The 12,464-nt window shown below is 37.3% G+C and overlaps 2 protein-coding genes across 2 annotated transcripts; one reads left to right on the top strand and one right to left on the bottom strand.

Moving 5' to 3' along the window:
- Positions 1-526: 526 nt before the first annotated feature.
- On the top strand, positions 527-6,424 carry LOC103448225 (uncharacterized). The gene is made up of 6 exons (XM_070807912.1): positions 527-751; positions 931-996; positions 1,609-3,916; positions 4,409-4,555; positions 5,132-5,430; positions 6,271-6,424. The coding sequence occupies exons 3-4, from the start codon at positions 3,458-3,460 to the stop codon at positions 4,469-4,471; spliced, it is 522 nt and encodes a 173-aa protein (XP_070664013.1). The 5' UTR covers positions 527-751; positions 931-996; positions 1,609-3,457; the 3' UTR covers positions 4,472-4,555; positions 5,132-5,430; positions 6,271-6,424.
- Positions 6,425-6,560: 136 nt separating this feature from the next.
- On the bottom strand, positions 6,561-9,055 carry LOC103448226 (uncharacterized). The gene is made up of 3 exons (XM_008387476.4): positions 8,741-9,055; positions 7,340-7,377; positions 6,561-6,844 (listed from the first exon to the last, which is right to left on the bottom strand). The coding sequence occupies exons 1-3, from the start codon at positions 8,814-8,816 to the stop codon at positions 6,731-6,733; spliced, it is 228 nt and encodes a 75-aa protein (XP_008385698.1). The 5' UTR covers positions 8,817-9,055; the 3' UTR covers positions 6,561-6,730.
- Positions 9,056-12,464: the final 3,409 nt, after the last annotated feature.

Genomic DNA, 12,464 nt, shown 5'->3' with positions numbered 1-12,464 from the left:
AAGTTGCACAAGGTATTCTTCAGTGCTTCATATGTCTATAATGTATAATATGTAGCAGGGTGTTTATGTATATATAGTACAAATATATAGAGGTGTGTGCTTTATAGATATTGGAGCTGCCAAGATTGGAGTTGCTTCGCAAGGCAATTTTTGGACCCCAATTGATGAGGACTAGAAAAAGCAGTCAAAAGATGCAGTGGCAAAGGAGACTACACGCGCGTTTGATAAGGTTCTTTTTTTTTTCTTTTTTTTTCCTCTTGTTCTTATTATTAAATAAAGTTATTAGATGACTTTTGCATAAAATTAAAAGTTTTAAAACCCTTTCATTAGTTTTCCTAAAATTTTAGGTCATAACTATTCAAGGGAAAAAATAGTTTCTAGGTTATGACTTAAAATTTTAAACTTTTATCTCTAAGTGTTGGAGATGATCTTAGCAGTGTATTCTCAATAACGCAAACGATTTTGCAATGAGTAATGTTAAGTAAACTAAATTTACAAATTCAATAATGTGTAACAATAAGAAATAAGAACGTGAATTATCAACTTTCATGCGTTTTGTTTACTAAATTTGTTCCGTAGCATTTACCCTTTCGTGATACTTGGGTTACTCGCACGCACCTATGTCGCCACGCTTGCTTCGTCACCGTTTTCCCGACCTTCTCTTCCTTCCGCGTCTTTTCTTCTCAGTCACAGCGGCCAAGTAATCAAGTTCGCGTCGAGCTCCCCCGATATATCGTGCATAGTCGTGTATGTAAGTGTTCTTCTTTCATGAATATATACATATACATATATATATATATACACACACACACTCACACATATATGTATACGTATATCTGTAGAGTTGATGTTTCCTATTGTCTGCTATCCACCAATCGTTTCCATAGGCTCCTTGAAATTGAAATTCTTGGTTGTGTATGCCTTTGCCAGTTAAGAAGGCGCTGGGGTTTCTTGGCCGCGTTGCACACCAGGTGTTTGTTAAAACATCTGAATATGGTATTGCTCTATTGCATAATCACTTGCTCTATCCAGCTTAATCTCTAGTCATGAAGGGCTAAATGTTATAGGTTTAACGAAACAATTGCGTTTACTTGCCGATGTTATTATACCGTTCATACTAAATGTCAGAAAACCCTTCATACCTATATTCATATTTGTATTTTACTAATATTAATGTAGGATTCTGAACATTTAATAGTAAGATTATTACATCAATGAGATTGCCTTTTAATAAAAAGAAAATTCTTGGACAGAAAAACGGAAAAAGAAGACATTACGTGAATGAGGTTGTGCATAACCCACATGCCTAAAATATTGTTTCTAAGAAAAATAGTTTCAGTCAAAATTGACGTTGCTCTATAATAACCATCTCTAGTGCTCGTGTTGTCTACAATCTCTCTAATTTAGGTGGGTATGTGAATCCCATATCTATTAGAGAGATCGTAATGAAGATGGTCGGTTGAGCTGGGAAAGAAATAGGACTTCTTACTATGTTAGAGAGTAGGTGGATAATGTGTGGGGAGAGTTCGATTTTGGGCTTACTTAAAGCAATTGGAGGTCAATTTTTGCATTAAAGTTTTTAAGGAGAAGTTTCCTTTGTGTTTGAAGATTGGCAGGGATCTTGTTCGACTTCTACAAGATTTGGTTCATTTACCCAAGTTTAGAGCAATATGGAAGGATTTGGTATTTAATCGCGGCGAATTTAAAGCTCAGGGATTTTCAGGTATTCCACAACTCTATAACATAAGGACTCCAAGCGATTATATGTTACTTCGGATTACTCCAAAATGGAGGCCCATTTACGATTTTTGCTCACTCATGTGAAGTTGGGAAACCAGAAGCGTCATCAGGCATGGTTTTCCTAGAAGTATCTATTTGAACCAAACAGAGAGACTCTCATAATTGACCTTGTTCGCTTTATATGTTGTCCTTACCACCCAACGAATGAAATCATTCAGTCAGATGTCATTCCAAGATGGGCTGTTATGGGTTGGCATTTCAAATCTTGCACTAAGAATTATGTTGAAGCAAATGTGAAACTAGCTCTACTTTATGATTGGCTCTTTTTCGAGGAAAGAGTAGACAATATTATGGATATTGAACCTGCAATGTTATTAATGGTCTATTCTATACCCAGATACATTGATGTAACTCACACTATTCTTGAATTTTTCTTCCTTCTTATGGACAACTATGATGTGGAACATTACGATATCTTAGCTAAAGGTGTGTCATCTTCTTTTAGTGTACTGGTTAAGAGAGGAGTGATTCGTTCATTTGATGTCTTGACCTCTTGTGATGCACTGTCTCCTATATTGAAAGAGAGGCTTGGTAGGTTTTTGTCACGTAGGAAATTTGAAATCTCTAAGGAGGTTCAACAAGCTTGTCGTCCTGGTGATTTTGTGAGTTTGAACTCTTCATGTATGGAAACTCCATTACCATTAACAGAATGGCAACCTAAATGTAGCCAAGGAGACAGATTTGGAACCAAATTAGCTGAAACTAAAGTTATGATATCAGATGATGCAGCTCCTTCCCATAGTCCATTAGTAGTGGCCAGGGAAGGTCAAGTTCATGATATAGACAATTTGATTCATAATCTTGGAGAAGCAATTAAAAATTCAAATCCAATGGCTCTTCATACTTTGGAAGAACTGTTACTTTTATTTGTGAGTTTTGATGGCCAAGGACCAAAGAGTGGCTTCATTCTCCCTGATGTTTTATCTTCTATAATGAGAATGTTGTATGAATTGAGTGGGTCCAAATTATTTTCTCCTCTCATCCAGATAGTCCTGAAAACGGTGATGAAGTTGGGTCTGCCACATCCTTAATTATCCGTATGTTTGTTCTTTCTAAGCATCAAAATATGCAAGCTATGCTTCTATTCTGGTTAAAGAATGGTTTTCCAGTTGGAGCAAGGTTATTATCGTATGCATCAAGACTAGCTTATGAGGCACACATGGTGGGTTTTTTTGGAGGTGCCATGGTTGACGTTAATGCTATTACTCCAAGTGAATCAGGCATCCATCTGCTGCTATATCATGTCAATGGGTACTTTTCTTTTTTGCATGGCAGAACTGAAAACTCATATGAAACCATTGAATCTATTTCTAAAGCAGAAAAGAAGTTAGTTGCAATGTTAGTCGATGGTGCCTTTGCTGCCTACAAATGCTTCCTTATGTATTCAAGAACTGCCTTATTCAAGGATGCTGAAAATTCTCTGCCACGGCTCCTTTTTTCTGACATAATGACTTGTTCTGTGTGGGAGAGGAAGCGATTAAAATTCTTGTTTTCCAGTGTCTATTCTCATCTTTCTGATATGTCCATTGGTGAGGATGGCATCATCAAGCTACTTGTTGGTCAATTAGATCATGCTGATCTTGTTAATATACAGATTGAGATTGGCTTGAAATGATTTTCCATTTTTGGTGAGAATACTGAAACAGTTTTCCGCTTAATGAAGAATTCCTTTAATTGGGATTGTGTTGAACAACATAAATTCTGGGGCTTGATTAGATCAGAGCTAGCCGTTTCCACGGTGCAAGTGCAGGAACTACTTTCAAAGTTTTTCTGGTTGGAGAAATTAGATGCAAATGCGAGTGCCATTGCGGTTGAAGGTCTTCTTACACTCTGTAGTTGCTGTCCACCCATGCCTAAGCTTGTTGGGGCTGTCATGTTATTACCTAACAGTGTCTTTCAGGATTTTGCTTCTGCTGTTATGGCTAAATGGGCTGTATCTAATGGCTTCATGCTATTTGAAAGCTTGGCTGAGTTTTCAGAAAAAGTTGAGGGCAAAAATGGGGATCTCGTCATTCATGATTCAGCAGGAATGATAAACCGCTCTGCCATTTTGTGGTTATTGAAGTATTTTAATGGGAGTGACACTGATGGGTTATGTAATGCGTTTCATTGGAAGGTAAGCTGTTCAGGCTTCTATATCTCATATTGTAAAATTTGATCTTGAGTGTATGATTGATCTATGATACAATTTAGAACTAACAGACAAATCAGACTAGTTATAAATCTTATGAGTCCATTCTATATATGTGACATTTATCAGATCATTAAATGTTATACGACATTTGACTCTTTTATTCGATCTTCGACTCTTCTCTTCAGCGCATGACTACATGAGTATTTGACTCTTTTATTCGATCTTCGACTCTTCTCTTCAGCGCATGACTACATGAGTATTTGACATTCAGTGTTATATTTTTGTTATATTTTATTGGTTAGAATGAAGGCATGCTAGCTTGACTACGATATGCTTTGTAAATGGTTGTGAAAAGTTATAGGACGTGAACCTTGTATATATTTTTTATTAGTTTTCTGTTTTCACCTTTGATTTATATTTCTTGTTACTCTTTACGGATGTCAATGCTCATAGCTACACTTTTTTGTTCGCAAGGTCTTTCTTTTGAAAGTGGACATGCAATCTGAAGATGAAAAGGTTGTATTCAGAATGTTTTGATGGGGGAATCCTTGCCAACTGCAATATTTTAGTATCCAAGAGATATATTCTAATTGTTTGCATACTCTGGTGGTTTCACAAAAGGTACCTCACTAAATTCTCCTTCAAAAAAAATAATTCTCTTGTTCTCATTTTATTCTTCGACTTCTGGTAACCTTGGTGTAGATCTTGTCTACGTATTCACTATTCAATCATGCTACCATTATGATATATGGATGGCTTACTCTTCCATAAACTATCATGACAGTTTGTTAAAATCAAGAGTACAAAGTCTCACCTACATTTGGTTTAAAGTACACAAGCTTATTACTAAGTAGGTATAACACGCCAAATTTGTTTTAGGAAATATTGGATTGCTTCCGCTTTCATCAGTGTTTATTCTTAGTCAGCTGTTAATGCTACACTTCTATCATGTAATGAAAAACATCCTGTGATACTGTAATGCTACAGTTCTATCATGTAATGAAAAAAAATCCTGTGATGTGTATCTTTATTACAATGTTTTTAATTTTTGAAGTGATTTAGGGTAGCAAGTAGCTGTTACGTTTTGTTCAGCATTGTTGTTCTCCAAGCACTTTTACGCCTTCTATAACATGTTGTACCCACTCATTTAATTTTGTTTACCTTGGGTATTTTTTTTCTCTGCTCTCGTATGGCCAGGTTGCCTTGCTATCTTGACAAGGGCCACAATGGTGCTGCTTGTGCTCTCTTCTCTTGACCTGTGAAATGGAAACCCAACCAATCTTAGTAGAAAAATTCTCACCAAGATTACTCGAAACTCCAAAAAAGACAAATGTTGCTCACAGAAAATTCACTCGAATGCAGGGTTTGAGCTAAAAGTCATGCAACATAAGGATCTTATTTTTCCATACTGGTAAGTTAGATATGGACGACTTAAGTACATCTCACTCATTGGCTATTATGCGTCTCGTTTTTTCGTTATTTAGCTATTGATGTTGGTGATTATTTCATGTTGACCCAATAGAGTGGGAAGCGTAGTTTGTTTCTTTCTTCATTGGTACTTCACCCATATATCTGATAGTGCTGCAGGCATCAAGGGATGATCTTACGATGATGGAATTGAATCCTTTCCCTACGTATAACTTCTTATGCAAGCTTTTACTGTGAGCCCTAGCATTTTCTTCAAGATTGTTCCCTAGCATTTTCTTTAAAATTAGCAAGCTGCATATAATAGTCATCCTTTGTATTGTTACTGCGATAAAACAAAGCCATTGATCACCAGGCATTCAGTATAGGCCCAGTATTAGAAATTGAACGTAGGTGGTGAGCTTATACCCGATTGAGTAGCTGATAGAGTAGGTGTTGTCTCGGTGGGATGTAAATGTATCAAACGGGCGAGCCGGCCCGAATGGCACGAACACCGGCCATTTAAATAGGGCATGGTCAGTGGTGGAGCCAAGATTTTATCCCACTGGGAGGCATGATAAAAATGTTTCATATATTGATTATTGGGTAGCTGTACATTCATGTATCATCGTCCATATATCCAGTTTTCTACAAAAAAATCTAAGGCCAAAGTTTGATTTAAATGTACGATAGGAATGAAGGCTAATTGTGTTCCATAAATCTGTCTCACTATTTTATAGGAATTAAACTGATGACGACTTGTAGTTGCTACTCTTTCCGCTATCATGCACAGTTGGATCATTGGAGATTGACTCTTCTCCAGAGTGTCTCTTTGTTCTACATGTTCTTTATGGCTAGATGCGGTGGGTTCAATGACGGCACAGCTTCAATTCGTGATGATAATTAGGATTTTGGGTTATGGATTCATCTAGGGTTTTGGTTGTTTTGGGCTGTGGACTTGGATATGGGTTATGTTAGATTTGCGTGTTATATTAAAATTCGTATCTTGTACATGTCTTTGATGTATTGTTAAAGTTGTTTTTTTTATCGGTGGCGCAACGTTTAATTTGAAATCATTCTTTTTTATCTTGTTTTATTGAAAGAACGTATCGATGAGATAGCCAAAATTTCTAGTCAGCTAACACACAAAGTAACCGGTTAAGATAATCCAATTGTCTGCATCGCCGTAGGACAACTATGAATAATCGTTGAGAGACAGAAATAAAAAACAATTCCGATATAACGTTAAAGGCAGAAACAACAGAACAGAACTACCGACTTTGAAGAAACAACTATTCGCCACGACACACCTGCTGCGCAGCATCTAGTTTCATGTTCAAAAGCAAAACTTTGTAAACAGAACAAATTACTTCATCTAAGGCAGGAAAGAGCTTAATATGACTTCCCACAATGTATCAAGCTCCCGGCACCTAAGAAAAGACCAAAGAGAGCCGCACTCGACACTGTTCTTTGTCCAATGTGCCTGATCTTCAGAAATCCTGGCACCTGCAAGCATAATTATGAAAAGAAAAAAAAAATTAAATGCAAGCATGGCAGACTCTTTAAGGGATAGCATTGTTTGATAATTTAACATGTGAAAAACAATTGCAATGATACAAAGTCTTATCACATATTGACGAATGGTGGGATTGTAAATTTTTTATGTTTCTCAACACAGAGACCCATTTAGAAAACTTGACCATCTAATGTAAATTGAATCATCACAAATGTACCATTCGAAGTTTTCATTCATCTTATGCCACTAGCATGACCATCACTCAAAATACAGCCAATATTTTTCCTGAAGGTCACTCCATTTTCTTGTTTGGTGTTTGTGGCCTAACAACATACTGTTCAGATGGATGTTCCCGTATTCTCAGTTTTTTTTAGACAATCGTCATGGAAGCTCAAAAAAGTATTAACGAAAAACCATGAGCAGAAAATTGTGGAATTTGTATTTAAAACGATGAAAATAACTAGAGGCTAGATCTGAGGACGTACCTTAAACCTTAAAGCCTCGTATGTCCCATACACCGAACCTGGACATATTCGATAAATTACGATTAGACAAGGTAAAGCAAATATCCATTTTTTCTCAAGCTAGCTGACTAATTTATCATAAAAGATCATGTTCCAGACTACATAATCCACAACTCTTATATTATTATAGTGCCGAAAGAAGTATGTGGACTAAGGTAGTAATGAATCATCAGATTTAACAAAAGAAACGTTTTTCAGAGGAAGCAAAATGTTATATTAATCTAATGTCTAAGCTATATTCCCTACACATGCGGAGTAGGGTAGTGACGGATTTGTAACATGTAGAACAAATGTATGATTTTACTTGTCTCTTACTTGTTCTAGGTTTTCACTTTATACAATCGTTAAACTTACATAACATGTCAATATCACATAGTACTTGTACCGTAGAAGAAGTGCATGTTATACAACAAACTAGTTACCAAGGTGGAAGTGAAAACTGATGACTGATAACGTGATTAGCTTTGTAAATACTGCCCGGGAAAGGAAAGGGTTGGTCGGGATGTCTATTAGCACAAGAAGGGAGTGTACTATTAGCATTAGAAAACATGACAGGCCTGGAGAAGTACTTGAGAGAAAACAAGGAAAACATTTCTTTCAGTAACAAGTGAGAGATTCTTCAGAAAGGTCGTACCCAGTGCACAAGGCTCCCGCTTTACGCAGGGTCTGGGAGAGGTGAATGTCGGCTAGCCTTACCCCCATTTATGGAGAGGCTGCTCCCAAGTCTCGAACCCGAGACCTACCGCTCATGGGCGAAGGCACTTGCCATCGCACCAAGTGCGACCTCTTGAGAGATTCTTCAGAGATTTAAGAAAAGTCAAGAAGAGAAATAGGTGATCAGCTTTTGCCAATTTCAGGCCAGCTAAAGTTTGCTATAATACGTCAAGGTTTCCCATTCCTTTTTCAGATCCCCGTTGAGTGGCAATAATCTGAACGGAAAGTTATACAGTAATTGGAATCAAGATCATCATAAAACATGAGAACAAAGTCCTTCAACAAGGGCCTACCATCTATATATGTATCAAGACATTGCGGAAACTTAACAAAATCGAATGATCTATACTTCCTCGTTACACGATAACAATGTGGGTATAATTCAAGTTAACCTACTCACTGAAAATCCAAAATAAAGTGACAGAAATACCTAAAGCTTTGATTTCCAGATGCCCATCAAAACAAACCAAACAACATGCATTTAAAAGATCGCAAAGTATTCGAACAAACAAAATCTCAGAAACCCAGATTAAATAAGAACATCGAAGGATGATTCCACAACAACCCAAGATAAGCAACAGAAGAAAGCGAAAAGAACAAAAACAAGGGTTTTGAAGCAAATTTAGAAAGTGGGTTTTAGAGAAATACCGACGGCACCGCCGATAGCTCCGCCAATTACAGCGCCGGTGGCCACGCGAGTCAAGCAGCTGTTTTCCTTAGCCATCTCTCTCTCAACAGATATGCAGAGGAAGTGGGCGAAGAAATAATAAATAGGGGAAGTGGAGAGAGAGTAAAGGAGTGGGGCACAAGTTTGCTTGGAGAGCACACACACGAACGCAGAAGCAGCAGCAGATGCAGAAGTAGGGCTTTTGGGTTTATGGAAGCCTTCCGTGAGTTGGAGTTGGACTCGGCGTCCGTCCGATGTTTAATGTTCTTGTCTTTCTGATAATCTACTAAAAGCACAAATTTTTATTTTTTTTGAAAATTAAAAAGAAAAGTAAATGAAATTAAGAAGTACCGTTGCCGGGAATCGAACCCGGGTCTCCTGGGTGAAGGCCACATATCCTAACCGCTGGACGACAGCGGATTATTGATTATTAATCTAAACGTGTTTTGTATACTAACTATACGTACTGGTTTCTAAACTTTCACCAAGTAGAATGGAGAAAGAGTAATAGTAAGGAGCCTAAATTTGTAGATAAAATTTACAAATTAAATGATTGTCACCAATTGAAAATGAGCACGTTTATACACTTAAATACTAATCCAATAATCAACTTCTATATTTTTTAGTTTACTACATTTTACTTACAAATTTAGTCTCCCTATCGATGGGCCAAGTACCAACCAACGTGATGCCACTATTATAAAAACTCCCCTCACTCTAACAATTAACTCTCTAACCCAACGTTATTGCTCTAGTCTATTGTTTATCTTAGCTCAAATCCTCCACTCTGTAATGTAAATATATAGCTATATTTACACACAAAAAGGGACCCCACACAATAAATAACACACATATACCAATAAGTGTGGGGTACTTCAATTTGACATAAAAATTATAACATAACCAATTAGCACTCAATGATTCGATTTGGTTTGAATTTGACCAATACATCAAACTAAACCATACATCGAAACCAAACCAAACAAACCATGGTTTAATAGGTATAAGCATATTCCAACACCTTAATAAAATAAAATAGAAAAGTGTAACGTTTAATTTTCTAAGCATCCACACATCCCACACATTCCAATTTAATCAAAAGATTAAGTTTTTTGAAACATGAGGTAGGAATCTTACACCAAGTACAAAATTTGATATGGTTTCCTGTAACCTGGCCTCGACTCCACTTGCTATAAGGGTTGCTCTTACTGCTACATATGGCTCTCTACTTGCTTCACCCACTGTTTTCTGTGAGTTAGTTAGCTCTCTACAGTTTCTCACCCTTACTCGTCCCGATATTTCCTTTGTTGTTAACATGGTTGCTCAGTATATGAGTGCTCTTCATACTACTCACTTGAATGCTGCTAAACGAATTCTTCGCTATGTTAAAGGTACTTTAGATTTTGGCATTCATATGGGTCATTAGAGTTCTACTTCTTTATCTGCCTATTCGGATGCTGATTGGGCAAGTTGTCCGGATATATGTGCTCTACTACTGGCTATCTTATTTATTCGGGTTCTAATCTTATATCATGGTGCTCCAAAAAACAACCGTGTCCTGCTCTAGTGCTGAGTTTGAGTATCGCTCATTTGCTCATGTGCGTGCATTGGAGACTACTTGGGTTTTCTTTCTTCTTGGTAAGCTTGGAGTTTGCTTGACTACACCTATTTTACAACATTGTGATAATTTGAGTGCTACCTATCTTACTGCCAATCTTGTTCAACATGCACGCACGCATCACATTGAACTTGATTATCACTTTGTCCGTGGAAAGGCTGCTCTTGGTAGTCATCGTGTTTGTTATATTCCCTCTGCTGACCAACTGGTTGATCTCCTCACTAAAGCTCTTCATCAGTCTCATCATGCCCTTCTTTGTTTCAAATTTTTCCAACCAGGCTGGTCCAGATTGAAGGGGGTGTCAGAATATCATTAATTAAACGTGAATCTTCTCCATAATTATAGCATGTATTATAGGAATGTAATTTCCAATTGTAAATAGTGTAGGATTCCTACCTCAATAGAGAGATTGATATATCCCCATATATATTATGATTTTTTCACACATCACTACAAGGAGTCATAATTCTACACTTCTGCAAATAGATTATCTACTACAAAAACATGGATGCAAGTTTTTGTTCAACAAAAGCATGCAAGTTCCGTGCTACAACTAGATATTGTACCAACCATCTTTTTTTCCACTCAGTCTGCTTGTCTCATTAAAACTTTTAATCTAACGGACATAGAGTTGACACATGATTCTAAATAAAATAAAATAATAATAATAAAAAAAACTCTATTTCCTCACAATTAAAAAAAAAATTACTATGTTGATAAACATTACTTGTTCTTTTACTTAAAATTTACAGTAGTGACCGTAGTCACTAGTGGAAGGAAAGAAGGTAGAGCGCCTTCACTTCTCCCCTCCCCCTCTTTTTACCTTTCTCTTTGCTCAGGTTCTTCTTTTGTGGTGAATATTTCCTTATGGTGATCTAATATGAACCAGGCACAAATTTAAGTTCCTGGTCTTTTTTTTTTTTTTTTTTTTTTTTGCTTCTTCATGTCAATTGCACTTCCAATATTCTTTTTCCATGATCTGTTACTTTCTATCAACTTTGATTCATCACTGTTGATTTTTGTTGTAATTTGAGGGTTTTGTATATATTTTTCTGTGTGAAGAACAAGAGGCCGGGTTACAATATAAAGGCAAGGTTGAAGACACGAAAGTCTTGCCTTCCTTAAATTGCTTGACAATAAGGAGACATGACAAGACATGGAGAATAAACTCCTTGACTAATGCAACCAGCTACCCTAGAAGAGACAACTGCACTACACTTTCCCTTACTACTTAGCCTTAATTGCCTTGGTTGACTTTCATCTTCGAGTACTCCTCCTGAAGCTGGATCAAGGGGATTGATTTATCAAAGCTTGGAAAGTAATAGATGAAACTGAGTTGTGGGAAGCGCCTTGGTGAAAATATCTACAGGTTGTTCATGGCTGCAAGTGAAGTTTATTTGAATGATTTAAGATTGGACCTGTGCTTGAACATAGTGGCAATCCACTTCAATATGCTTAATTCTCTCATGGAATCCAGGATTAGAGGTGATATGCATGGCAGCTTGATTGTCACAAAATAAGGACATTAGTTGATGAATAGGAAACCCTAAGTCAGAAAGCAAATCTTTTAACCAGATGAGCTCACATGCAATGGATGCCATAGCTTTATATTCTGCTTCAGATCTAGAGCGAGTAATGACATTTTGTTATTTGCTTTTCCAAGTGACGAGATTACCTCCAACGAAGGTACAATAACCAGTGGTAGATCGACGATCAGTAGCATTACCAACCCAATCAGCATCAATGTATCCTATAATATGTGTATGACCATTTGTGTTCATGAAAGTACCATGCCCAATGGACCCTTTAAGGGTGCGTTTGGTACGCAGACGGGACGGGACGGGACGAAACGAAGGTGTAATTTTTGAAAAAGACATGGGGTATATTTGTCTTAAAATGGTAAAACATTGTGTTCCACAGACGTGGAACAAACCCGTTCCAGGGGGGAGGTGGGATGCAAAAACACCCAAAATCTATCCCGTGGAACAGCCCGTTCCACCCATTTTTGGCGCACCAAATTTCAGGACGGAACGCCTCGTCCCGTTCCGTCCCGTCCCGTCCCACATACCAAACGCACCCTAAGGTAA

Source organism: Malus domestica, chromosome 11, assembly GCF_042453785.1.
Source record: "Malus domestica chromosome 11, GDT2T_hap1".
Taxonomy (NCBI): Eukaryota; Viridiplantae; Streptophyta; class Magnoliopsida; order Rosales; family Rosaceae; genus Malus; species Malus domestica.
This window is presented reverse-complemented; position numbering and strand designations above follow the sequence as displayed.